This window comes from Macrobrachium nipponense, chromosome 35 (assembly GCF_015104395.2).
Source record: "Macrobrachium nipponense isolate FS-2020 chromosome 35, ASM1510439v2, whole genome shotgun sequence".
Classification (NCBI taxonomy): Eukaryota; Metazoa; Arthropoda; class Malacostraca; order Decapoda; family Palaemonidae; genus Macrobrachium; species Macrobrachium nipponense.
In genome coordinates this window covers 52587975-52613426 of record NC_061096.1, presented here as the reverse complement: position 1 = coordinate 52613426, position 25452 = coordinate 52587975, and the positions used below count along the sequence as shown (strand labels likewise).

At 40.2% G+C, this 25452-nt stretch overlaps 1 protein-coding gene across 1 annotated transcript in view; it reads left to right on the top strand.

The window, feature by feature from the left end:
• LOC135208771 (HUWE1-associated protein modifying stress responses-like) overlaps positions 1–23177 on the top strand; it is a 32932-nt gene extending 9755 nt beyond the window's left edge. Inside the window, exons 2-5 of the mRNA XM_064241286.1 lie at positions 11911–11985; positions 12191–12359; positions 20790–20923; positions 22303–23177. Coding sequence (XP_064097356.1) covers positions 11911–11985; positions 12191–12359; positions 20790–20923; positions 22303–22505 — 581 coding nt within the window. The 3' untranslated portion in view covers positions 22506–23177. The remainder of the gene's footprint in view (positions 1–11910; positions 11986–12190; positions 12360–20789; positions 20924–22302) is intronic.
• The last annotated feature ends 2275 nt before the right edge of the window (positions 23178–25452 follow it).

Genomic DNA, 25452 nt, shown 5'->3' with positions numbered 1-25452 from the left:
AAACAGAATGTTCTTAGAATTTTCATGTGTGTTGTTTTAGTATAAAACTTTTTGTGGGCTTTATTATAACAAATGTCTAATATATGTGAAGGATAGCATAAATCTTTCCCTATTTTTTTCTTATGTATTCAAATTCTTGATCCAAATATTGTGGACTGACAATTCGCAATGCTCGTAAAAACATAGAGGAAAAAATTGATATTTTTATATTAAGATGGTGGCCTCCTGAGAAGAAATGAACATAAGTTAAGTTGTTAGTCGGTTTCCTATAAATACTGAATTTACATTGAAATGGTTCTCTATGTATCAAAACGTCTAAGAAAGGGAGGCAATTGTCTTTTTCTAATTCTAGAGTAAACTTAATCGATGGTACCATGGTTATGTTAATTTAGAGAGTAAATCATTTACATCAATACCGACAGGAAGAACAGCTAAACAATCATCAACGTAACGATACCACTTTACAGGAATATGAATGATATTAGGTAAGTAGCGTTTTTCGAAGAATTCCATATACAGGTTTGAGAGCAATGGTGATAAAGGATTTCCCATTGCCATGCCAAAAATTTGTTGATAAAATTCACCATTGAATATAAACTTACAATCACAAATGCACAAACTCGTGAGTGAAATAATGTGACTTATAGGTAGAGGTAATTCATGCTGAGTTAGTTCATTGCTAAGATATTCTAAAATAGAGTCTATAGGGACTTTAGTAAAAAGAGAACATACGTCAAAACTAACGAATCTATCAGTAGGGCAAAGAGCAATTTTGTATAATTTATCAACTAAATCTAGAGAATTATATATATGAGAATCGGAGATGGTTCCAAGTAACGGGGACAAGATCTTAGTGATATATTTCGAGAGTTTATATGAAATTGAACCAACAGTACTGATAATAGGCCGCATAGGGTTATTTTCTTTGTGCGGCCTATTATCAGTACTGTTGGTTCAATTTCATATAAACTCTCGAAATATATCACTAAGATCTTGTCCCCGTTACTTGGAACCATCTCCGATTCTCATATATATAATTCTCTAGATTTAGTTGATAAATTATACAAAATTGCTCTTTGCCCTACTGATAGATTCGTTAGTTTTGACGTATGTTCTCTTTTTACTAAAGTCCCTATAGACTCTATTTTAGAATATCTTAGCAATGAACTAACTCAGCATGAATTACCTCTACCTATAAGTCACATTATTTCACTCACGAGTTTGTGCATTTGTGATTGTAAGTTTATATTCAATGGTGAATTTTATCAACAAATTTTTGGCATGGCAATGGGAAATCCTTTATCACCATTGCTCTCAAACCTGTATATGGAATTCTTCGAAAAACGCTACTTACCTAATATCATTCATATTCCTGTAAAGTGGTATCGTTACGTTGATGATTGTTTAGCTGTTCTTCCTGTCGGTATTGATGTAAATGATTTACTCTCTAAATTAAATAACCAGGTACCATCGATTAAGTTTACTCTAGAATTAGAAAAAGACAATTGCCTCCCTTTCTTAGACGTTTTGATACATAGAGAACCATTTCAATGTAAATTCAGTTTTTGTACATGAACTTTCCTGTCAGATATATACTTAGCTATACGTCTCTGACGTCACGACAGAATTCAAAACTCGCGGCACACGCGACAGGTAGGTCAGGTGATCTACCTTACCCGCCGCTGGGTGGCGGATGTAGTAAGAACCAATCTCCCTTTCCAGCCAGAATTTTTCTGTCGCCAGGTGACGACTACACCTGTGGTTGTTACCTCCTGACAGCTTTATTCATTTCTCGTTGCCGTGGATTTATTTGGACTGACTTTCGGTGAAGTACCTGATCTTGTTGGCTTGGCATACGCATTTGTGGATTGTTTTTGGATATTGATTTGGATTTTTCTTTGATTTCGAGATGTCTGAGTTAGAGGTTAAGAAATCTTCTATGTTTAGAGTGTGCGCTATGGATGAATGCAAGGTGAGACTACCGAAAGCTACGGTAGATCCTCACACAGTTTTGCTTTTAAATGTAGAGGTAAAGAATGTTCTTTTGATACCCGTGTAATGTTGTGGTGAGAAGTTGGATGAGGGTGAATGGAAGGCTCTTTCTTCCTACTTGAGGAAGTTAGAGAAGACAGGGTGAGAAAGGCTTCTTCTAGAGTTCTAGTAAGTCTCGTATTAGCGAGTTAGAAGAAAATCCTGTTGTAGCATTAGAACCTTCTCCAGTTTCAGCTCCTGCGCCCTGCATCGAACCTAAGGATACGACTACGGAAGTGGCAACCATGAGAGCCACGATCCTTAGCATGGAAAAGAAGATCCGTTCGTTGCAAGGTAAGAGTAGTGAAGGTGAATTGTGCAGTGACCCCAGTGCAGTGGAGGGTGCGTCTGATCGGCTCCTTAATGCTTCCAGGCCTAGACCTCTTCCAGACTCCCAGTCCCAGTGGAGGAGGAAAGTCAAAAGCCGCAGGAAAGGTTAGGGAGAACTCCCACCGATCAGGCGTCCCCTCTGGTAGATCCTGATGCTCGTACCCAGCATGCCCTTGTTCGCGCGAAGAAGGAGGTATTGCGCCAATGCTTCTCTTCGTCTTCCTCACCTTCACCTAGAAGAGGATGTAGCGCCTCGGATTCTTCACGACCGCTGAAGAGAGCCTGGAAGGCGCTGGCTCCTTTCCTTCCAGCCCGGAAGTTTTTCCAGAAGACGCCAAGGAAGTAGAGATCAAGAAACCCAGGAGGAGCAGGGAGTTCTCGCCTCATAGTAGCTTCGAGCCTCTTCTCCGGTGGAGATTTTACAAGATCTCCAGCTCGAATTCTTGCGGGACTGCAAGCGCAGATTTCGGCACTGGCGGGCTCCTTGGCAGGAGGAACGCGTCGGAAAGACGTCTCTCTCCCTGTAAGAAGTCTAGGATTCCTTCACCTGTCTTACCGTCTCATCAGAGTCGGTTCTCTCTCCTTTATCAGCGGATGGAAGGAGGCGCTTCTTCCCGCAGCAGGCGCATTGGTGTTGTCTTCCAGGCATCAATCGCCCAAGAAGCTTTCTCCTGGTGGACTACATCTCTCCAGTAGGAAGGGATCTAGCGACTAGTAGGCGTTCGTCTAAAGACAGGCGATACAGCCTCGTCCTCGCGCTCTTTTTACGAAGGATCCTTCGATTCCCCGGAAATAAGGAGAGCCTACCTCTTTGATGGATTCGTCTAGAGGGCAAGGGATCTCGCCGTATGTTAGGCGCCCTTGAGCCTAGGAGTAGGCGCTACCCCCTCCCCAAGTAGACGCTCTCCCGCTCCCAAGCGTGGTGGCGGTATGGAATAGGCGCTTTTCTCCTGATAGGCGTTTTCCCTGATAAGCGCGGCTCTACTTTTAGCCGCTCGATTCAGGACAGGCGCGTAGAGCCTGAAAGATATGTCTCTTCTGGGAGACTACCTTTTGAAGAGACACACAAGTCGGGTGCGAAGTTTGTGGAGCATGGTAGACGCCGGTCTCCTAGTAAGCGACCTTCTCCAGACCTTCGCTCTCCTGTAAGTAGGCGCCAAGAGCCTAGTAGGCGTTCGCCTCATGGTAGGCGCAGCTCGCCTGGCAGCCGCTCTCCTTTGAACAGGCGCATGGAGCCTGAGAAGCGCCTTGAGCATAGTAGGCTCTCCTCTCCTAGCAGGCGCTCCCCCTTGGAAGCCCGGAATTCTAGGAGTAGGATTAAGGAGCAAAGAGCACGCACTCATCAGAGTAGGAAGGACTCATTCGAGAGGAGCTCTCGCAGAAACTTTGGCTTCCCCTGATAGGCGCCAGTCCCCTACTACTAGACACTCTCTGGACAGGCGCATTTCTTTAGAGAAGGCTAACTGCACTCGTAAAGAAGCGGAGGGTTCTTCAGTGGATGAAGTTGAACCTTCAGAAGAGGATTTGGTGAAGGACTCGTCAGTTTCGTCCTACAAGATCCTTACAGATCTACTTCTTCAAGAGTTTGGAGACTCCCTTACTCCCGTCAGCTCCTCTCCGTCTCCTCTCTCTTTATTCTCGACTTCGAAGAAGACGAAAGTTTCCTCTTGTGTAAGTAGGTGAAAGCCAACCATCTCAATGAAGAGGCTTTGAGAGGTGTTGGTGATTGGCTGCTTTCAAGGAAGAGAAAGGGAAAACTGTGTTTTCTTTCCCTCCTTCCAAGCTTACGGGCAGACTCGGATTTTGGTACGAGTCTAGGGAGAAACCCTTAGGTCTGGGTCTTCCTTCATCGCGGATGCGGACTTCTCTTCTCTGGTGGAATGCAGCACGACGCTCGGCTCTTTTGTCAGCTAAAACGACCTGGGCTATGAACGAGCTTGACCACCTGCTGAAGGGAATGTTTAGGAGTCTTGGAAGTCTTCAACTTCCTTGACTGGTCTTTGGGGGTCTTGGCTAAGAAGACTCAGAACCCGGATGCTATTTCGCCAGAAGATCTAAACAGTGTTCTAACGTGCATTGACAAAGCAGTTAGAGATGGATCGAGCGAAATAGCCTCCCTCTTTGGAGCAGGGATCCTTAAGAAGAGATCAGTCTTCTGCTCTTTTCTGACGAAGTCTGTTTCGCATGCCCAAAGAGCCTCTCTCCTGTATTCGCAGCTCTCGCCTCTGCTTTTTCCCAAAGAAGATAATCCAGGACATCTCAGGATCTATCTCTGCGAAGGCGACTCAGGACATGCTCGCACAGTCGGCACGGAAGCCTAAGAACCCTTCCAGACGAAAACGTACGAAGGAGGACTCCAGCTAGACAGAGCCCTTTCGAGGGGGCCCCCTTCTAGAGCCCTATTACCTCGAGAGGTAATAGAACTTTCAAGAGAGGTAGATCCTTCTCACGCTCCTGTCTGGGGAGGCTAAAAGAAGGGTAGGGAAGTAGTCCTCCAAACACCAGTAGGTGCCAGACTTCTAAGATTCTCGGAAGCCTGGACAAAGAGAGGAGCGGACAACTGGTCCCTCTCTATAATAAGGAAAGGATATCTGATTCCTTTTACGGAAAGACCACCGTTGACAACGACTCCGAGGGAGTTGGTGGCCAGGTACAGGGATCCCATCATGAGCCTTGCTTTAAACCACAAGCAGTGGAACAAATGTTCGAGAAAGAGGCTATAGAGCTAGTGAGCGACCCTTGCTCAGCGGGTGCTTTTACAACCGCCTTTTTCTAGTTCCAAAAGCCTCAGGAGGATGGAGACCGGTTCTGGATGTAAGCGCCCTGAACTTTCTTTGTAGAAAAGAGGAAGATTCGCCATGGAGACGGACATACCCTCAGTGTTGGCCGGCCCTTCGGCCAGGGGACTCGGATGGTGTCCACATAAGTGATCTGCAGGACGCTTACTCGCCATGTGCCTATCCATCCTTCGTCAAGGAATACCTCAGGTTCATGATGGGAGGAAGGATATTCCAGTTCAGGGCCTTGTGCTTCGGCCTTTCAACAGCCCCTCAGGTCTTTACAGGCCTAATGAAAAATGTAGCAAGATGGCTACATTTGGAGGGAGTCAGAGTGTCCCTTTACTTGGACGACTGGTCTGATCAGAGCCAAGTCTCAGGAAAGATGTTTGGAGGACCTACAAAAGACCCTTTTCATGGCAAGTTCTCTGGGACTTTTGGTGAACTTTTCAAAAGTCTCAGTTGATCCCCAGTCAAGATCGTATCTATCTGGGGATTCGGATGGCTTCTCTGGATTTTCGGGCTTTTCCGTCTCCAGAAACGGATAGCCCGAGGGTCAGAGAAAGTCAAAGCCTTCCTAGAGAAAGAAGTCTCACAGCGAGGGAGTGGATGAGTTTGTTGGGGACACTCTCCTCGTTGGAGCAATTCCTTTCTCTAGGAAGGTTGCACCTCAGACCTCTCCAGTTCTTTCTCCATCGAAACTGGAGGTGTCGTTCACAAAACCTAGAGTTCTCCTTCGAGATTTCAAAGGAAATCAAGAAGGACCTCTCTTGGTGGGCCAACCCTCTCAAGTTTGTCAGAAGGGATGTCCCTTCACATTCCGAACCCCAACCAAGTGTTGTATTCCGACGCCTCGGAAACAGGTTGGGGAGCGACGCTCGGCTCAAGAGAAGTGTCAGGCACCTGGAACAAGGAACAGGTGACCTGGCACATCAACAAGAAGGAGCTGATGGCGGTTTGGCTAGCTTTGAAAGCTTTCGAGCCCCACGTCCTAGCTTCAACAGTTCAGATCAACTCGGACAACACCACGGCCCTGGCTTACATCAGGAAGCAAGGGGGACTCACTCTTTCTCCCTGTACAGACAGCAAAAGAACTTCTGCTTTGGGCAGAAAAAAGGAAGATTTGTCTCCTTACCAGGTTTCGTACAGGGAGAAAAGAACGTCAGAGCAGACCTCCTAAGCAGGAAAGATCAAGTCCTGCGGCAGAGTGGACTCTGCACGAAGATGTTTGCCAGGACCTGTGGAAGCTTTGGGGCAAACCTCATATAGACCTCTTCGCCCCACAGCCAAGAATATGAGGATAGCCAACTACTGCTCTCCGACATCGGACCCGAGGGCAGTGTCGATAGACGCGTTCCTACTAGATTGGATGAGGGTCTAGACACGTATGCTTTTCCTCCATTCCAAGATACTGGGAGAGACTCTAAAGAAATTTGCAGAATCGGAGGCAGCAAGGATGACGCTGTAGCCCCGTTCTGGCCCCTCACAAGTATGGTTTTTCACAGAGGTCTGGAATGGTTAGTAGATCTTCCGAGAACATTACCACAGAGGATCGATCTGCTCAGACAACCCCACTTCGAGAGGTATCACAAAAAACCTCCCCCGCTCTAGATCTGACTGGCTTCAGACTGTCAAAAGTTTGGTCAGAACGAGAGGCTTTTCGGCAAGAGTTGCAACGGCTATCGCAGCAGCAAGAAGGCCTTCTACCCTTAGAGTCTACCAATCGAAGTGGGACGTCTTTCGGCGATGGTGTAGGAACATCACTTTCCTCTTCCAGTACCTCTGTGACACAAATAGCAGACTTCTTACTTTTCCTTAGGGAAGAAAGTGGATTGGCGGTATCAACCATTAAAGGCTATCGTAGCATGCTATCTGCAGTGTTTAGGCACAGAAACTTAAACATTTCAGAAGATAAGGACCTTCATGATCTAATAAAGATGAGTTTAGAAACATCCAAGCAAGTTTTCTCCAGGGGTTCCGAGTTGGAATCTGGATGTAGTGCTACGTTACCTGAGGTCCAATAAGTTCGAACCGCCTCAGTCTGCATCGTTTAGAGACCTCACGAAGAAGACAATTTTCCTCATGGCATTGGCTTCCGCAAAAAGGGTTAGTGAACTCCATGCACTAGAAGGAAATGTGGGATTCAGAGGAGATGCAGCTATCTGTTCATTCCTTCCTTCGTTCTTAGCCAAGAACGAGAACCCCTCAAATCCTTGGCCTAGGAGCTTTGAAGTACAAGGATTGTCTGCATTAGTAGGCGAGGAAGCAGAGAGGTCTCTTTGCCCAGTAAGAAGTTTGAAATTCTATCTACAGAGAAAGAAAAAACTTAAGGGCAATGATGTCAACCTTTGGTGCTCTGTAAGAGATCCAAGGAGGACACTTTCGAAGAATGCGCTTTCTTTCTTTATCAGAAGCCTGGTGAAAGAAGCGCATGCGATATGTGAGGAAAGTCAATACAAAGTTCTTAAGGTCAAGCTCATGAGGTAAGAGCTATTGCCCACGTCATTGACTTTTAACAAAAACATATCCCTGAGTAATATTATGAAGGCAACATTCTGGCGTTGCAACTCAGTCTTTGCAAACCACTATCTGAGAGACGTCAAAATTACGTATGAAAAGTGCTTCGGGTTAGGCCCGTACGTATCGGCGGATTCGGTGCTGGGGCAGGGAGCTGAGACATATCCTTATAGTATATATTTTTTCCCCTTGTTAGGTTGTAAGTTTTTGGTTGTTTGAAAGAACATGCGGGTAGGCATGTTTTTTCATTTCGTAGTGCTAACAATGATTAGATTGGTTAGGTGATCGGTGTATGTTTGAGCTCCTTGCAATGATAGTGGTTAGGTTCTGTCATATAAGTGGGGCGAATCCCCGTTGACAGATCCTGCTCGGATTCTATCAAGTAAGCGGACAACCAAATCCTTTGATAGACCCAAAGAGTCTGTCAGCTGTAGGTCACGCCCTCGCTGAAGCTCTTAAGGCAACGCAGACTCATAGACAGTAACTACGAAGTCTTCTGCCTAAACAGGTAAGAACCAAGGTTGTTTTTACATCCTACAACTAGTGTTGTTTTCCCCTTTTTTCCATATTTATATTGCTGTCTCTTTCCCTCCACCAAGGGTGTCAATCAGCTAAGTATATATCTGACAGGAAAGTTCATGTACAAAAATGTTATTGTTAGTATACAATAAGGTTTTGTACATACTTACCTGGCAGATATATACGATTGATGGCCCGCCCAGCCTCCCCTCAGGAGACCGGTGGAAGGAAAAATTCTGGCTGGAAAGGGAGATTGGTTCTTACATCCGCCACCCAGCGCGGGTAAGGTAGATCCCACCTGACATACCTGTCGCGTGTGCCGCGATTTTGAATTCTGTCGTGACGTCAGAGACGTATAGCTAAGTATATATCTGCCAGGTAAGTATGTACAAAACCTTATTGTATACTAACAATAACATATTTATAGGAAACCGACTAACAACTTAACTTATGTTCATTTCTTCTCAGGCCACCATCTTAATATAAAAATATCAATTTTTTCCTCTATGTTTTTACGAGCATTGCGAATTGTCAGTCCACAATATTTGGATCAAGAATTTGAATACATAAGAAAAATAGGGAAAGATTTATGCTATCCTTCACATATATTAGACAATAAAGCCCAAAAAAAGTTTTATACTAAAAACAACACACAGAAAGAAAATTCTAAGAACAATTCTCAGTTTGCCTTATTTTAACGGATTTGAAACCATTAAACCATTGTTAAAAGCTTTTAATGTCAACCTTGTTTCTTCCTATAATAACACACTAAAAAGAATGTTAATAAAAAATGGCCCCAGAGAAAGCAACAACATAATATATAAAATTCCATGTATGGATTGTCCCTCATTCTATCTCGGACAGTCGAGCAAGGGCTTAGAAGTAAGGCTAAGCCAGCATAAATACTCTGTAAAAACTGGGCAAAAATCTAATGCATTATTTATTCATTTAAGTGAAAACAACCACCGAATTAATTGGATTGACAGTTCAGTAATTGCACGGTCAAGAGATGTCTTATCACGAAACTCTTTTAGAATCTGCTTTATACAACTACTTTTCATTGTAATTTCAATGTTAGTCGTGGCCTTTTTCATTTAGACCCTTGTATCTGTAACATGTTTAAGAATGACCTCAAATATATAATTACTGACTTAAATAAAAATCAGTTGCCTTAGAGTTATTAAAAATTTTATTGTAATGTATGTCTGTCATGTTTTGTGAATATGGTTTTGTTTACCAGGTTCCGTATAGTGTTCACTATAATCCTTTAATTGTCTGGAGATTGTATCTGAGATGATTGTCTTAAACCTTTAATTGCACCCTTTGTTTATGCTTGTTTGGGAAGGTTTCTTATCTTCCAGGTGTGTCGGATTCTAGGCACTAATCCTTTTATAATCCCTATCTGTCAGTTATACGAACCTTCTTGTATTGTCTTATCTCGTATTTTTGTCAGTATCTGCTTCAGTAAAGGGCTTTTAAGCCGAAAGATCTTGCAGACTCCTTTGTTTATTTTTCCTTCGTGGCATTTATACATACATATATATATATATACATATACATATACATGAAATTTGTGGTATCATATTTTACCTGTACTATCAAACCTCACTTTTTTTGACATATGGACAGCATCAGGTATTTACAAGGTCAGTGGTCACTGTAATGGCTTGACCTTAAACCAATCATATATATATGTATGTAAGAACAATTGCATATAAGCTGCCATTGTGATAGGGCATTATGGAAAGCCGAAGCTTTTCCCCACTGCCAACACCTACACATACTCAGGCAAAGTAATTGACAATGATTTGAATTACTACTTCATCTCAGAAAAGTGACAAGGAGTTCTGTAATTTGTGGTAAAGGTCTTTAATTGCACAGTCGGAAGGCATCCAGAGAGATTCCCCATTGTCCAGTCCAATTTGTTACCTGCACATTTTGAGGTACCATGAGTCAATTTGTCATTTTAAACCCCTCACTCCTGTGAGAAGTCTTTTTCATATGACTGCTTAGGAGATGTCTGGTTTCATCAGGAGGTCCCCAAATAACATGCATTGGGAAAGTTGGCTGTCACCTATTAAGTGTTGTTATAGATGATCAGAGTATGTATTATGACTAAAAAGTTTTGAATTCTTTTCCTCATTAGAGTTCCATATTCAGAGGTGCTTTGAGCAGTCTTCCTTACCTTGGGAGCTTCATGCTGGGGTCCCTCTCATTCTCAATGTTCCTGAAATAGTGAAAACTCTGAACCCTTCAGTGTCTGATGAAAAATTTGAGACTTGTTTAGTTTCTTCCCTCTGGTATTGTTATTGGAGAGCTGAATGTGTTGGTGCCTGGTGTGAGCCTTGCAATGCTAGCAGTGTCTCTGTAGTAGTACTATTGTGCCAGAAGGTGGTGGCCAAGGCACTTTTTATATATATATATATATATACTATATATATATATATATATATCTATATATATTATATATATATACTATATATATATATAAATATATAGTTTTTTGTTTAAGCAGATGTACAGTTCATCTAGCAATGAAGAAAGTCCTCCAGTCCACATGATAGCTCACAAAGCCTAGCCATTGTGTTTTGGAGAAACTTTCCAGTCTCAATCAGAACTAAACAGTATTCTGACCTCATCAGTCATATTAGTCAACTTGTGCCACAAACAACCTCCCTCAGAGTTCCTTGTTGGATGAGTGGTTTATTTGCTTGCCTACCAATTCAGTGGTTGCAAGTTTGCCTCCTCACTCTACCAACAAGCTGTAGGTCCTGATGCTAAGTAACCAATTGGTTCCTAGCCACATAAAAATATGTAATCCTTCGGGCCAGCCCTAGGAGAGCTGTTAGTCAGGTCAGTGGTCTGTTTAAACTAAGATATACTTAACCCTCCCTCAGGTGTAGTGCTGTACCACTCAGGCATCCCTGTGCCACACTGTGAGAAGATACAGCTGTTATTGTCCTCCTTTGCTCACTTTCTTTAGTAGGAACATGACATTTGGGGTGCTTTTTTTTAAGAAAATTCTAAAAGGTTTGAAAAGTAAAAAAAAAATAATTGTTTATAATTGAATAGATAGAATACAGAATTGTATTGAAGGACTGCGGTAACGTGTGGTTATTGATTTGTTGATTAACCACATTATAAGTGATGTTTTCGGTTTATATTTAAACTAAAAACAATTGCTTGGTAACTTGCTTCATAATTTGTTGTAAAGTAGAACAAGTTATAAAAAAAAAACATCTTGTTCCTAGGTTGGTCAGGGGTGGGCCTTGGTGGGGTTTCCACAATTAAAAAAAAATAAAATCTTTTATTTAATATAATGGAACAATTAACACCTGCTTACTTGTACTGATTGATTATTCTTTGTTAACAAATTTTAAACATTTCTTCATGTATGCCTTTAAATGCTTAAAATGTTACATTTGAAATATTACATTAGTATCTCTCTCTCTCTCTCTCTCTCTCTCTCTCTCTCTCTCTCTCTCTCTCTCTCAAGGGAATCTCCTACTTAAGGAGTGAGTCTCTTGCTTTGCAAAAGGCAATAGGAACAAATAAAATTTTAAAGTAATTTAAGTATATAATAAATTTTTTTCTGGGGTATACAAACCAGAACTTTTTATCATGTTAACCACTTAGCAATACTTCTACATAGAAGGCCCTCTATTGTATACTTTTGTATATATACTAATGAAAAATCCCAATTACTTAAAATGTGTGTGTTTTTTCTATTTTGTAGGTGCAGCAGATAGTCAAAATTCAATGTGGGTCCCTTTCCAGACTGCTGCAGGCCATATAACAGCGCTATATAAAGGTGATTATGTTGCTGTACTATATTGTATAATTTCTTATTAATATTTCTTTAAAGATATCCTTTCAGATTTTCTGTAAAGAAAGACACTAAATACATAGTCATAGGTAAAATCTAGTAGTTTGTTTGAGACAGCAAAGTCATGTAAGAGGAATTAATGGGTATGCGGGTGCAATACATGATATACTAAAAGTTTTATAAACTTCAGATTCTGTAGAACACCTGCGACGGAGTGGTGAGTTAGGAGTTCAAGCTGGCTACCAGCGACGCACAAGGGAAGTTTTAAATTGGGCCAGAAGAAGAAGGCATTTTCGCCGTGAAGAATTAATAGCTTTTCTTGCTGGAAAATCGCCACCACCCAAGACATCACATCTCAGGTTAGATATCTACTTGTACTCTGAAAGATTTGAGTTGCTGAATTACGGCATAGCTTTTAGTGCTTTTGTGTGTGTGTGCACTCCAGGATTTTGTATGTTAGGAAATGTTGGGTAACATCGAATGCTGTTAAAACTATACTTAAAAATTGGAGCTTCAGTAGGTTTTGTTTGTTGTATGTGATGCAGGAATTGCTTATTGTTAGTGCATTATCATAATGGAGGTCAGCTTCTATGAACATCGGAAGTTATTTTGAGATTTGCAGGAGTCATATTACAAAGATTAATCCTGCTTGTTCAAGAAATCATAGTAATAATTTAAAGTTTGTTAAATTCCTTGGAAAAGTAAAATGTTTGGAAAATCATGACTCACTATTTTACAGCTGTTAAATTCCATGGAAAAGTAAAATATGTTTTGAAAATCATGACAATCACAATTTTACAGCCAGGGTACACAGTCATACCCAAACTTACGTGAGGTTAGTTTCCAGACCCCCTCACACAAGGTGAATTTTTGCTTAAGTTTGGCACTGTTGTTCACCAAATATGACCTTAATCATGCTCCCTAAGTATTAGAGTAACTTAAGTGGAATTAAAGTTTCTGTAATTTAATTTAAAATGAGCTTAGTATATTACCCTTAAAAAAAGAAAGAAATGGTTGACGTAAAAATATTGGAATATATGAAGATTACCTATGTACTATTTCTCTATTTCCCCCTTCCTACCAATTTATTTTAGAAGTCTTCTCTTCTCAACCTCATTTTTAAGAACTTTAATCTGTCTTTTTCTCTTTGTTCTGAAATTGCTTTTCATGAAGTGTTTTTCATTTAGACTAATACAACTTAGTTATGTGTATGTTTTAGAATGGCACATTCACAGTTCATTGAGAGTACAGGTAAAATTAGATCAGTTTAAAATTATCTACTGTACAGGTAAGACCTACAGAATAGTATAAGCGAGACAGTAGCACTCCCCCTTCCTGTCATATTAAATTGACATATATTTATCATAAAACCAAATAAAATGACATTAATCAATTGCCTACCAACACAGAGAAACTACTTACCGTTGGCCAAGCGTTGTTAAACCAAAATGCAATCAACTAATGCTGCTGATAAGCAGGGACTGCCTACTTGGATTTGTGTAATAGAAAAATTTCCATATCTTCAAGATATATGTTAAGACTTTCTCACGCAGGCAGATTTCTTGCATCCTTTATCATAATTATATCTAATTTTATGCAAAAAAAAAAATCCTTTATGGTAGCTACTGAAGTTGTGTATATTTGTCACCTTGTACTCAAAGATTGACACTTATTTATAAATCCTGAAAAAAATGAGGGGAATGGGTGTCCAATCCAACTGAAAGCAATACAAATGAAATCTACTGTGTGGGAGTATAGAAGTATATTTTAGAAGTTAAGTTTTCCTGTAGTGACATGAATTGGTGGTAAAAACAATTTTATTTCATACATTCAACTTCCCTGGCAGATATATACTTAGCTATAGACTCCGTCGTCCCCGATAGAAATTCGAATTTCGCGGCACACGCTACAGGTAGGTAGGTCAGGTGATCTACCGGCCTGCCGCTGGGTGGCAGGAATAGGAACTATTACCTTCTAAGGACAGATTTTTCTCTATCGTTGGACTGTAAACATACGTTTACGGTTCCTCCTGATTTGATTTTCGTGTTTCATCGCCATCGATCTTCTGGGCTGTCTTTTACAGGGAAGTACTGGGTCTTTGGTTCGGCATACGCTTTTATTAACTTTTTAATGAATTTCGCTTCGAAATTTCGAAGAAAATACTAAGTGAAACTACCGAAATCATCGGTAGACACTCACATAGTTTGCCAATAGAATTATTAATATTTATTCATTATTATATGTAATAAAGGTTACAACTTTATTAGGAAATATTAAACTCTAATTTCCTACTTTAGGAAGTCAGAAAAGCATATAACTAGATACGCTTACTTTATAAGCTTAATAGCGTTTGTGCTAACGAGCAGTTAGAGTATTAGCAGTACTAGTAGTTGTTGCATCCTCATCACCTTTTTACTCCTCAGAAACTACAAATTTATATATGCAAATTGAAGATATATGGATAGCTCAAATGCAAGCTTTTAAAAGGTAAGAAGTGAATATAGTGTTCCCCCATTGCAATGGAGGGTGCGTCTGATCGGCTCTGTCTCGCTCCCAGGTCTAGACCTCTTCCAAGCTCACGGAAGCCCAGAGGAGAATGGAATGTCGACAACCGCAGGGGGGTTTCAGAGAATCCCCACCGATCAGGCGTTCCCTCGGCAGGTTCTGTAGAACGTCCCAGGACTGCCAAGTTCGCCATTGGAAAGGCGTCCTAATGTAATGTGGTTCCCCTTATTAGACGGATAAGGAGAAGAAAGTTTCAACGGCGTAGATTCAATGAAGATTGCAAGATAATCTCGTCGTAGATATCGGAACCTCAGAGAGAGATCTTTCGATAACAGTTGCGGTAGAGGCATTGCCCTATCCTGTTTCGTCCCCCGTACAAATAGACGGAGGCTCTATCCCATGGGGTTTGAAAGAGTTATTTCAACAAATTCCTCATCGGTACATTTTATATGAAAATATATCTATTCTGAGAAAGAACGAATTAGATATTAAAGAATATATGTTGATCGAATGAATTATGGATCTCGTTTAATGATTAAACATACATATATAATTTTTAAGCTTCTAGCTCCTCGGACATGAAGCGCCTGAACTGAAGCGCCTGAGGCGCCTGAGGCTGAGCGCCTGAGGCGCCTGGAACGCCTGGGGCGCCTGGAGCGCCTGGAGCGCCTGGGGCGCCCTGGAGCGCCTCGGGCGCCTGAAATGAGGCGTAAAGCTCTTCAAGTAAAAGGAATGAGGCGCAACGCGCCTGAAAAGCCTGAAGTGGCTAAAGGGGAATATTTAACTCCTAGAGAGCCTAGAGCGCCTGATATAAAACATAGGGCGCCTAGAGAGCCTAGAACGCCTCAAAGGAAAACAAAGCGCCTAAAGAGCCTGAGCGCCTGAAACGAGGCGCAAAGCGCCTGAAGCGTCCGAATGGAGACGCAAGGCGCCTGCAAGCCCGAAGGACGTAAAGCGTCTAGAGCGCCTGAAAGCAGGCGCAAGGATTTGTATCAACCCAAAATACAATTTGGATGAGTTATACGGGATTTGAAGCGGACTTGGAGGCTCCTCTTTGGGATTTTTCTCAAGATCAATTTTTCCCCTGACAGGGCCTCTAGGTGTCGCACAGGTGATCGTAGCCCCTGTCGGGAAGGAATTGATCAGTGAAAAAAAGAGAACGACATATAAAGGACTTCTCCTGGTAGGGACGAAAGTTGTCGCTAACAAGCCGGTGCCACCGTCCTTGTCAGGACGGGGCCTTATAGGGTAAAAGAAACAACATCGGCCCTTCTCCTGGCAGGGACTCAAGATGGTCGCACAAGCGACCGTAGCCCTTGTCAGGTTAGAATCGGTACTGCTAAAAGCCCTTCACCTACGGAAGGAGGCGCTCTCCTCCGGTTGCTCATTCTTCTCCCAACTTGATGGACAGGAAATGGAAGATAGATCGGAATTGGAAGCCAATAAGGGAGCAGTCTCTCAGTTTATAAGACCTTAGCGACCTTTTTTTATTGAAAATTAGTTCATTACTAATAAGACGATATTAAAATCTTCCTCCTTCTAAAGTAATGCAACCAACCATTTACAGAAAGAGTGGCAATCGTTTGCAAATTGAACAAGGTTCGTACGAGCTCTCATTCATTGATTAGAGGCTCTTCCAGATAATAGAGGCGTAGAATACGGCCTTATCTCCAAGAGAATAAAAATTTGAGGGATTCTCTTCGATCGAGAGTTTTCATTGCGATCTCTTTCGACTAATGCTAATTCGTGTTTATTGACGAAAAGAACGGAGGAGGGCAAAATTTCCATTCTCTCTCCGCATCGGAGAGGAAGAATGTAGAAGGAAGACTTGCTGCATACGACTGCTGAATGACAAGTCATATACGCATACCATAGTTGCCTTTGTGGTTCGCTACGAAATTATCTATATCCTTACAGGATTTTCCTGGTAAGGACTTCGCTTAAAAAAGTTTGTTACGACAATACCTACTCAGCTTCGGTATTTAACAAAGGTTTGGCTTAAATTGGCATTATTGAGAGCTTCCTTAGGCTCGGGAATAATTTTATTATATTCCTTCATTAAATGAAGTAAACTGGCAAAACTCACGATGAATGCAGCCAGGCAGCGAGCGAGACGGCAGGGCTGTCATTGTAAGCGTAAGGCCATACAGTACCATCCAGGTCTCGGTCATTACCAGTTGGTTGCATCTCTCTCTCCAACGGGATCGAATGGTTAACCGTATATTCCCCCTACAATCATGGACTTAGTCGCGAATGGAGGGGATAGTTAAGCTAACATAAATAAAATATTGTCTGCCTTTTGCTAAGAAGTTTTCAATAAAAAAGATATTATAACCTTTCAATGCTGTTTACCGTAGGGAACATTATTAAAGGATTCTAACACAGCAGAACATTATATTATATAATGCTCTCATGCTTACGAAAGCATGGGCTTATTGAGAATACATGCTTAGTGAAGATGGATGTAGTAGAGAATTCACTTTAAGACTACGGTATGGTCAAGTCTTTCGAGAAACGCACACAACCTTTTTAGAATCAGATATTGCTCAAGAGAAGATGGATGAGTGGAATGGGAAACATTCTCTTCGTGGCGAAATGGTTTCCCTGAATAGAATATACTACGTATATAGAGTTTTTTCCTACTAAAAAACGGAATTAACATGTGTAAGGATGTCGTGTACCATAAAGGCACAGATGTTCTGGTACATAACATAAAGAGTATTAGAAGAAAGCGCCGGTCTGAAGCGCCAACCGGGCACAATGAGCCAAGCACCAGCCAAGATATTTTCTCGTTTTAGCGAGTTATTAACATAAGAGTCCAGTAGCCTCTCAGACAGCACGCTCGGTAACGGCAAGATTCGTTCCTGATTTCGTTACCCATTTAATCACTTAGGCCAATTCCACGACTCTCTCATATCGCAAAGAGCATTGAGAATCTCTTTTTTCGCTCCTGTTTCGCGTTAACAAAGAGAACCTATTTGGAAAAAGAGGTTCGATGCAAGATTTTGCATGTCCGTGAGAACCTTCTCGATCGACGATAATAACTGTTAATGTATGTCTAACATTTATTGGAAAGAGTTGTGAGAACCTGCGGAAAGTCTTCTTCATAGATCTCTTAGCAAGGTAGAAGACGAACAGGCTTCCTATAGAATGCTTCCTTTTCCTCGAACCAAGAGAGGTAGCAATATACGCCATCTTTATTTTATAGAAAGGGGAAGATACTATAGTCTTTTTTTTTTTCCCCTAAATATAAATATAAATATAAATTCTTTACAGAATTTAAGATAAAGGGCGTCAAAAAAGAAGAGTAGGATAATACTTTATGCCATTCATTTTGGCTTCAGAGAGGTTGGATTCACAGAGGTCACGTTCTTCTCACAGCATAGTTTTTTGGAAGTCTTTTTCCAAGAGTCTCGATATTCTATCAGCATCTATTATTAAATGGACCTTAACAACCTCTCCACTCTGAGTCTGTCTGCATGCAGACTGACCAGAAGTGGACATAAATGAGAGGATTTTTCAAGGTAGATTGACAATAGTTCATGGCCTAAGACATAGAATTGCTGCAGATCGTGCTAGAGGGAATGAGGAAACTGTCCTCTTCCGATACCTCTGTGAACCACATAGCGGTTTTTTCTTCCCTTTCAGAGGGAAGAATCACCTTTGTATATATCTGCTATCAAAGAACGCAGTAAAAGGCTATACTCTGTCTCTACAAAGGGAATTGGAGATAGCAGAGGATTAAGATCTTCAGGATCTTATTCGATATATACCTTATATGACAAGATAGGATATCATGTACTTCTAATGGGATCTTTTTGTGGCCACAGATTCATGTTCCGACAAGATGGAACTGCTCCTCATCAAACTTCTTTGAGAAATTTTTTATGAGGGAATTCTTTGTTTCTCTGGGTCCTAAACGACCAAGAAGACAAGTGAATTTTTTGAGCATTGGAATCTCGCATCAGATTCTATGGAGACTAGACAATGGGTTCTTGCCAGCATAGTATGTCTAGCAAAAGAACTGAAACCCCCTATTCCTGATTCAATGTTTTCAGATAGAGGTTTCGTTGTCCAGGCAGAGTACTTACGTTTTCATCTACAGTAGAATGGTTCAAACGTTTGCCTACAGAGTCTTTGGTATGCGATGACGGCTCGAAATGCTTCCCAGAAGGTGTTCAGAGGGATACAATAAAGAGCTAGAAATCAGGAGTACTCCCAATTTCAGCTCGGAGTCTCCTTCGACTTCCAGGCTTCTTCCCTTCCTTCGGGCAAGGATAGGGAAGATTCTGCAACGAGACACCCCTTCAACATGTAAGAAGAGATCTCGTGAGCACGGAAGTATTCAAGAAGGACCCTCCTCGGAGGAAGACTTATCTCTCGTACGGTTAGATATCCTATCGTCTACTGGATGTAGCTGATTACAATCACCTCCCCTTACCGGAGAGACCAAAAGCTCAAAGTGAAAGAATTTCTTCCACCCTTCTCCAGTCTCCTGATAAACGATTGTGGATGTTAAGGACTTTCGGACAATGTAGCGCCAATCAGGCGCCAAAATACCAGAACAGGCGTAAAGACGCCAGAGGAAGACAGTCCAAATAAACACTGTCATGGTCTGATGAGGAGAAGGAGCGTGCCTCCAGCCTGGCGCAGATGCGCTAGAGGCAAATAAATCGGGAAAAGGGTCCGATGTGGGCATCGCCAATTTCCTCGAGACTCTTTAACAAGCTCGAAGCTCCAGCAAGTGGGGAGAAGTCAGCCAGGCGCCAGGCTCCAGGCAGGCGCAAGGCGCTAGCCAGGCGCCAGGCAAGCAACATGCGCCAGCCAAGCGCGAGGCGCCAGCCAGGCACAAGCCAGGCTCTAGGCTTCATCCAGAAGAGATCAATTTCAAAGTGTGATCTCTAAAGCACTTCTTAAGTAACTTGATGATTCCTTCAAACATCACTGAGAATTAAAAGCGCTTGAAGTGCGAGCTTTTAACAATTCTTGTTCTTTCCATAACAATATGTCGTGAGAGACATATTAGCTGTAATTTACGGGAGATGCAACTCTGTGTTGTCTTCTCTTTGCACGAAGGAGGTCAAGTTGACCTATGAGAGATCCTTCTCTCTTGGTTACGTGTCTACGGATACGTTGCTGGGATAGGGAGCCGACACTGATCCTTAACTAGTGAGTTAAAAAATTTTATTTTAACATGAAGGTAATACTATTTTTCTTTGGGTTTATTTGAAATGAGTTTGGGGATAGCTCTTTTCAAATTAAGCACAAACCCTCGTGTTAGGATCAGGTGATCGGGATCGGTGTTGTGCTCCTTAATTATGCAGTAGGCATAGGTGTTTTGTCATGTAAGTGGATAGGACCCCTTTGACATAACCATTAGATTCTGTCAAGTAAGTGGATAAGACCCCATTGACAGATCTACAAGAACTCTTAGCCATAGGTCACATCCTCTGCTGAGGCTCTTGACGAAGCAGACTCCTAGCAATAGCTAGGAGGTCAACCCTTCGTCTAAACACATAGGAACCAAGGTTTTATTTATTTATTACCTACAACGTATGTTGTTTACCTGTCTAATCAGTAATTAGCTGTCTCTTACCCACCGCCAAAGGTGCCAATCAGCTAAGTATATATCTGACAGGGAAGTTGAATGTATGAAAATGATATTGTTATTGTACAATAAAGTTTCATACATACTTACCTGGCAGATATATACGATTGAATGGCCCACCCAGCCTCCCCTCAGGAGACAGGTGGAAGAGAAAAATCTGTCCTTAGAAGGTAATAGTTCCTATTCCTGCCACCCAGCGGCAGGCCGGTAGATCACCTGACCTACCTACCTGTAGCGTGTGCCGCGAAATTCGAATTTCTATCGGGGACGACGGAGTCTATAGCTAAGTATATATCTGCCAGGTAAGTATGTATGAAACTTTATTGTACAATAACAATATCATATTTATAGCAATAGGCTAGGCAATTAGTATGTATGTTACCATGCTACAGTGTTATTTGTGGAGTACTAGTTAGTGCCTCTCAGACATAGGATATAAATATGAATACGACAGTGTTGTGGATATTGAACAGTTACGTATGGAGAGACCAAAGGGAATAGATTAAAGTTATTATTAGTACAAAAAGCATTGCAAAACTTCATTGTGAAATACAGGTACTGCTCTTCTTGGAGCAGAAATGATAGAAGTGGTTGGTGTTTTTATACATCAGATTGATACTTTCTTTTACTGTACTTAGCATCTTTTTTTTTTATACATATCAATGATTCTCTTCAGAGGCTCTCCACGGACACGAATCACCTTGGAACGAATAAGCCCACGGCTACCTAGCCCACACCATCATGCGCATATGCATTCACACAATCCTGATCCAGAACTCACCACTTTCAGAGAAGCACTAGGAATATCTGGTATGTTGATTGCTTTGAATTCTTTATAAACATTAACTAACATTCTTTTTTCTTTTATGGTACAGTTATTTTGTATTAATACTAGCTGGGAAGGCAAAAGTATCTTGTAAGATTTTCATTTTCCTTATGGTTTGTAGTAAATTTGCACTAATATCTAATAAAACATATCTGCAGTGAATGTCCAGATTTTAAAGAAGTCCTTGACAGAAAATGGAACTGAATTTTTAGTTTTTCTATTAATCAAATCATATAATGAATTGCAGTACTATATTAAATGAGATCTGCCATTTTCATTAAGAACAGGCCTTTTGGGCCAGCCCTATACGTAATAATAGCAATATAGTAATATTTATTGAGAAGTTATGGTGTAATTTTTTCAATTTAGGCTTTTGCACTGCATATTTTCTAGGAGGAAAAGGTGTATGAGAAGTACTGTAGTTTATTGTGGATTTTTGAACTTTCATTTTCGTTGATGTATTCGATTTTCGATGAATTGAAAGATAATCATTCCAATCACTGAGCAAGGACAATTGAGGTATTGATCCAAACCAGTCTTTTGTAGCCTGGAAGCACTTGAATTGCTTTTAATTTTCAAGTATTGTGCCTTCATCTTTAAAAGTGATGGCTATAGCCCAAGAGTAAAACAAAATCACACCCCTGACACCAGCGCTCAAACCATGTTGCTCATTTTTTGCTCCACAGCAACATTAAACCTTATGTTTAAAATGAATATTCTTGAAGACCATTCTTAGTTTAGTGATTTTGTATTGTTATAGTAAAATTACTTGGTATCCAATAATTTTCCAGGCAGAGAGGTCAGTAAAATTACTACTTGTCACGATAGGAAGTTAAGGAAGCTCATCCCAAATGCACACATTACTGGGAGATCAAAAAAGCTCATACTAAGACGTAAATATTTCAGTTTCATCTAATCAAAGTTGGAACATATAATCATGTCACATCCAAGAGTTGTTAGTTAAAGTGACCTCATCCCATGGCGGTTCCCTCCAATTACCCAGGTGTTGTGATGCCAGATTTAATCGATACAATCAATCAATCCCTCCAGAATTGTGCTTCTGTGTCATGCTCGTGATATAGTACTAAGGGTAGGGTTATTGAAAATTTATTTGTGACCTCGGTTACAATGCTTTTTTTTTCCACATTGGGAACTACTATAGTTGGCTCCTTTTGGCCAGAGTCTTGTGAGAGCCAATAAGTGTTACTTATTGATCTTGTGAAATTGCTTTATAATGATAGTGCATTGAACTCGCAAAGAGCAAAATAGGAATGTATAATATAGTATGTAGTTAGATTTCAAGACTTATCTCTATTGAAAATAAAATTTTTGAATGCAGTTAATTTAGAAAACTTAATTTTAGGTCAGCCTGGTCTCAATGTGAGGCCCCAGCCAGTTGGTTCTCCTACTTTATCGTCACGTCGTCGAAATTCTACGCATTTGCCCGAGTTACAAGCATTTTTGTGTGATGAATTTGCAAGAAATAAGCGCCCAGCACCTTCTTCGTCTCCAACGCACGATGTCACTATGGACTCACCTCAACACAAACGCTCTCGTTTTACATAAAAAAAATTTATGTATTCCAGTTATCACCAACCTCTTTCATTGTGCCTAAGAACCTAAGTTGAACGGGTGAAATTTCCTTTACTGTGAGACTAGCATGTCATCCCGTGTTAGATCTTGGCGTGAATGATTCAGGTGACTTTTGTTATTTCTTTTCAGTGGAATGGTATGTGAACACAGAAAAGGAAGTGCTTTGTTTTACTTTTAAAATAGGACTTTAACAGGAAACCGGTTTGGCATTAAAAGCTATGTTAGTGAATTGTGGGCAAGCATACTAGTAATACTGGGAGAAACCTTGTGAAATTGACATGTAAATGAAATATCTCTGGTTTTTTAGGAATTTTACTTTTATAGGCAAACAATTCAATTGTAATCCCCTTGTAAATTTTTTTAAAATGCTAGATTTTGTAATGGGATCTAGGATGGAAAGTGATTGAATCTGATGATGATAAACCTGTACAGTATTTTACAAAAACAGTATGGAATCATAGTGTCCATTAAGGGTTACATAGAATTTGTCTATATATCTCCCACAAGCATGCTGTTGACCAGGACTCACTTAAAGTGGAATCGCTCGTATTTTAATGTTTATCATTCTCAGCATTGAAGCATGACGTGAAATTTGGATATGCCTGACTGGAATTTTGGAAATTTTGTTTGAACCCTTTATGTGTAGTTATTTGTGATTGTAGGTGAAAGTAGCTTAGTACTGAGAATTGCCATTTATTTTTATTTTTTATTTTTTTTTATTCTTTTCATAGCAGTATAATAACGTGTCATAGTTAATGTACAGAATGAATGAACTCGAAAATTACTTTCTATAAAGTACAGTGTTGTACATAATTCAGATCAGTTGAAAATTGAATCTGTATACTATAGCCACATCAAGAGAAATCTCTGTTGAACAGTGTGATAACCTCTTCGGATAGACATTGTCTAATATAAAGAATTTTTGATAAAGTGTTCATTAGTGCACTTTGTATGCAAAACTAGTCCTTCCTGTATGGGAGTTTTGCCTACCCTCTACTGTACATGCTTATGTCCTCTGAACTCAAACTTTTCCGTGCAAAGTGCTCTTTTCACAAAGCTTTGTATTATGCAACTATTTATTTCATTTTTTTCTATTTTAAGAAAAAGATGCTCATGTAGTGCTAAACTTGTAGTTGAATAATAGAGGGCCTCTTTTTCTTACATTTAGAAAGAGATCCTCAAAAATTAAAGTTGTGTTATTTTATTACTTTAAGGGATTGCTCATCAGTGAGATGCATCACATCTTGGTGTTCAATTGAAATAACTTGGCAGGAGTTTGGCAGATGCAGACTGCATGTATTAATATATGTTTATATCTTGTGTCAGCATGTTAAATATTCTTATTTACTGTTATTGAAGGTCGACTGAAATACTACAAGCAACAGCACAAATTTACTATTCCACAGAATATCAAAAGAAAGAAAGAAAGAAAAAAACGGACAATATTTTTCCTCCCCTTGGGAATTGGATTTGTCAGTCTTGTGTTACGAAGGACAATACCCAAGTAAAGCTATAATCCATTAAACAGCAAATTGAACTAAATCAGTGTTGAAATTTCATTTGGCTAAACATTGGTTGTGAAGGTACACCATTGTTACGGTCATTTCGAAATATTTTTGCTGTATAAAAATAGTTCAATACTGAATATGCATATACTTGAAAGAGGATTTTTTTTAAACTTTCATTAGTAATGTATACAAGCGCACCTAGTTCCTAATGAAATGATAAGGAAACAAGAAATGAGCTAAGGTAATTGAGAAGATATTGTAAGATAAGAAGTCGTTTTCTTAAATATGCTGTAAGTTGGTGGTTCTTAAACTTGAATTATATCCCTTAAATTTGCTTGACAGTTTTATTCTTTGGCAACATTATAACTGCTTTGTCATTTTGTTTTGTCAGGGTACATGATAACAGTGAACACCCTTTTCAATATTAATTGGACCTGAATGAATATTGGAGTCGAGGTTTTGTTGATGTAATGTATATTAATCATATACAAACGTATATATAATGTTAAGAGAGTAATACTACGTGAATTGTAGGCATTTCAGTTCACTAAAGCATCATTAGCTCTCTCTCTCTCTCTCTCTCTCTCTCTCTCTCTCTCTTCTCTCTCTCGTCTCCCTTTCTCTCTCTCTCTCTCCTCTCTCGTCTCTCTCTCTCTCTCTCTCTCTCTCTCTCTCTCTCTCTCAGCATTAGCTCTTCTCTCTTGCTCTCACAAAAGTGTATTTAGCTCCTCCTCCTCTTCTTCCCATTTCCTAATGAAATGGTGCCAGAACCCTTTTACAGATGCCCATGAAATTGAATGAACAGTTCTCTTTAGGTTTCCTTTGAAATACACTACAGTGCAACTTTGATGTGTTCTTGTACTATTTGTGCATATTTTATTTTGAAAAAAGTTATTTCATTTCATAACTGTTAGCTAAAATTGTTACTGAAAAATCTGTGATATGTATCAGAATTATGAGACATTTTCTCTAAAAATGAAGAATACTGAAAAAAAAACACGTTTGAATAATGTAAAAAACTGTATGTTACTTTCCATAAGCTTAAAATAATCTAGCGAAATATGTTCATTTTAAAAAATATGTAATTGTTTTCATGAAAAAAAATTTGTACCTTATAAATAATGGCAAGGAATTTACTTTTTAGAAACTCCATGTAGATATAGTCATTTGCTGTAAACACAAATCCAGAGTAAATTTAATAACCAAAGTAACTAAAGAAAAGGTAGAGCCACTTGTAATCTTTGTGAATCTAAAACACAAGGTGTGAAAATACAAAAATAGCAGAGCATTATAATAATTTAGCTTAACTCCAGCTATATTATATGGTGCAATGAAAATGTAATTTCCGAATAACCAGTATAAGGCAGTTTGATTTAATTTTATGTATATTTGCGAAAGGTTAGGTAAGTGTG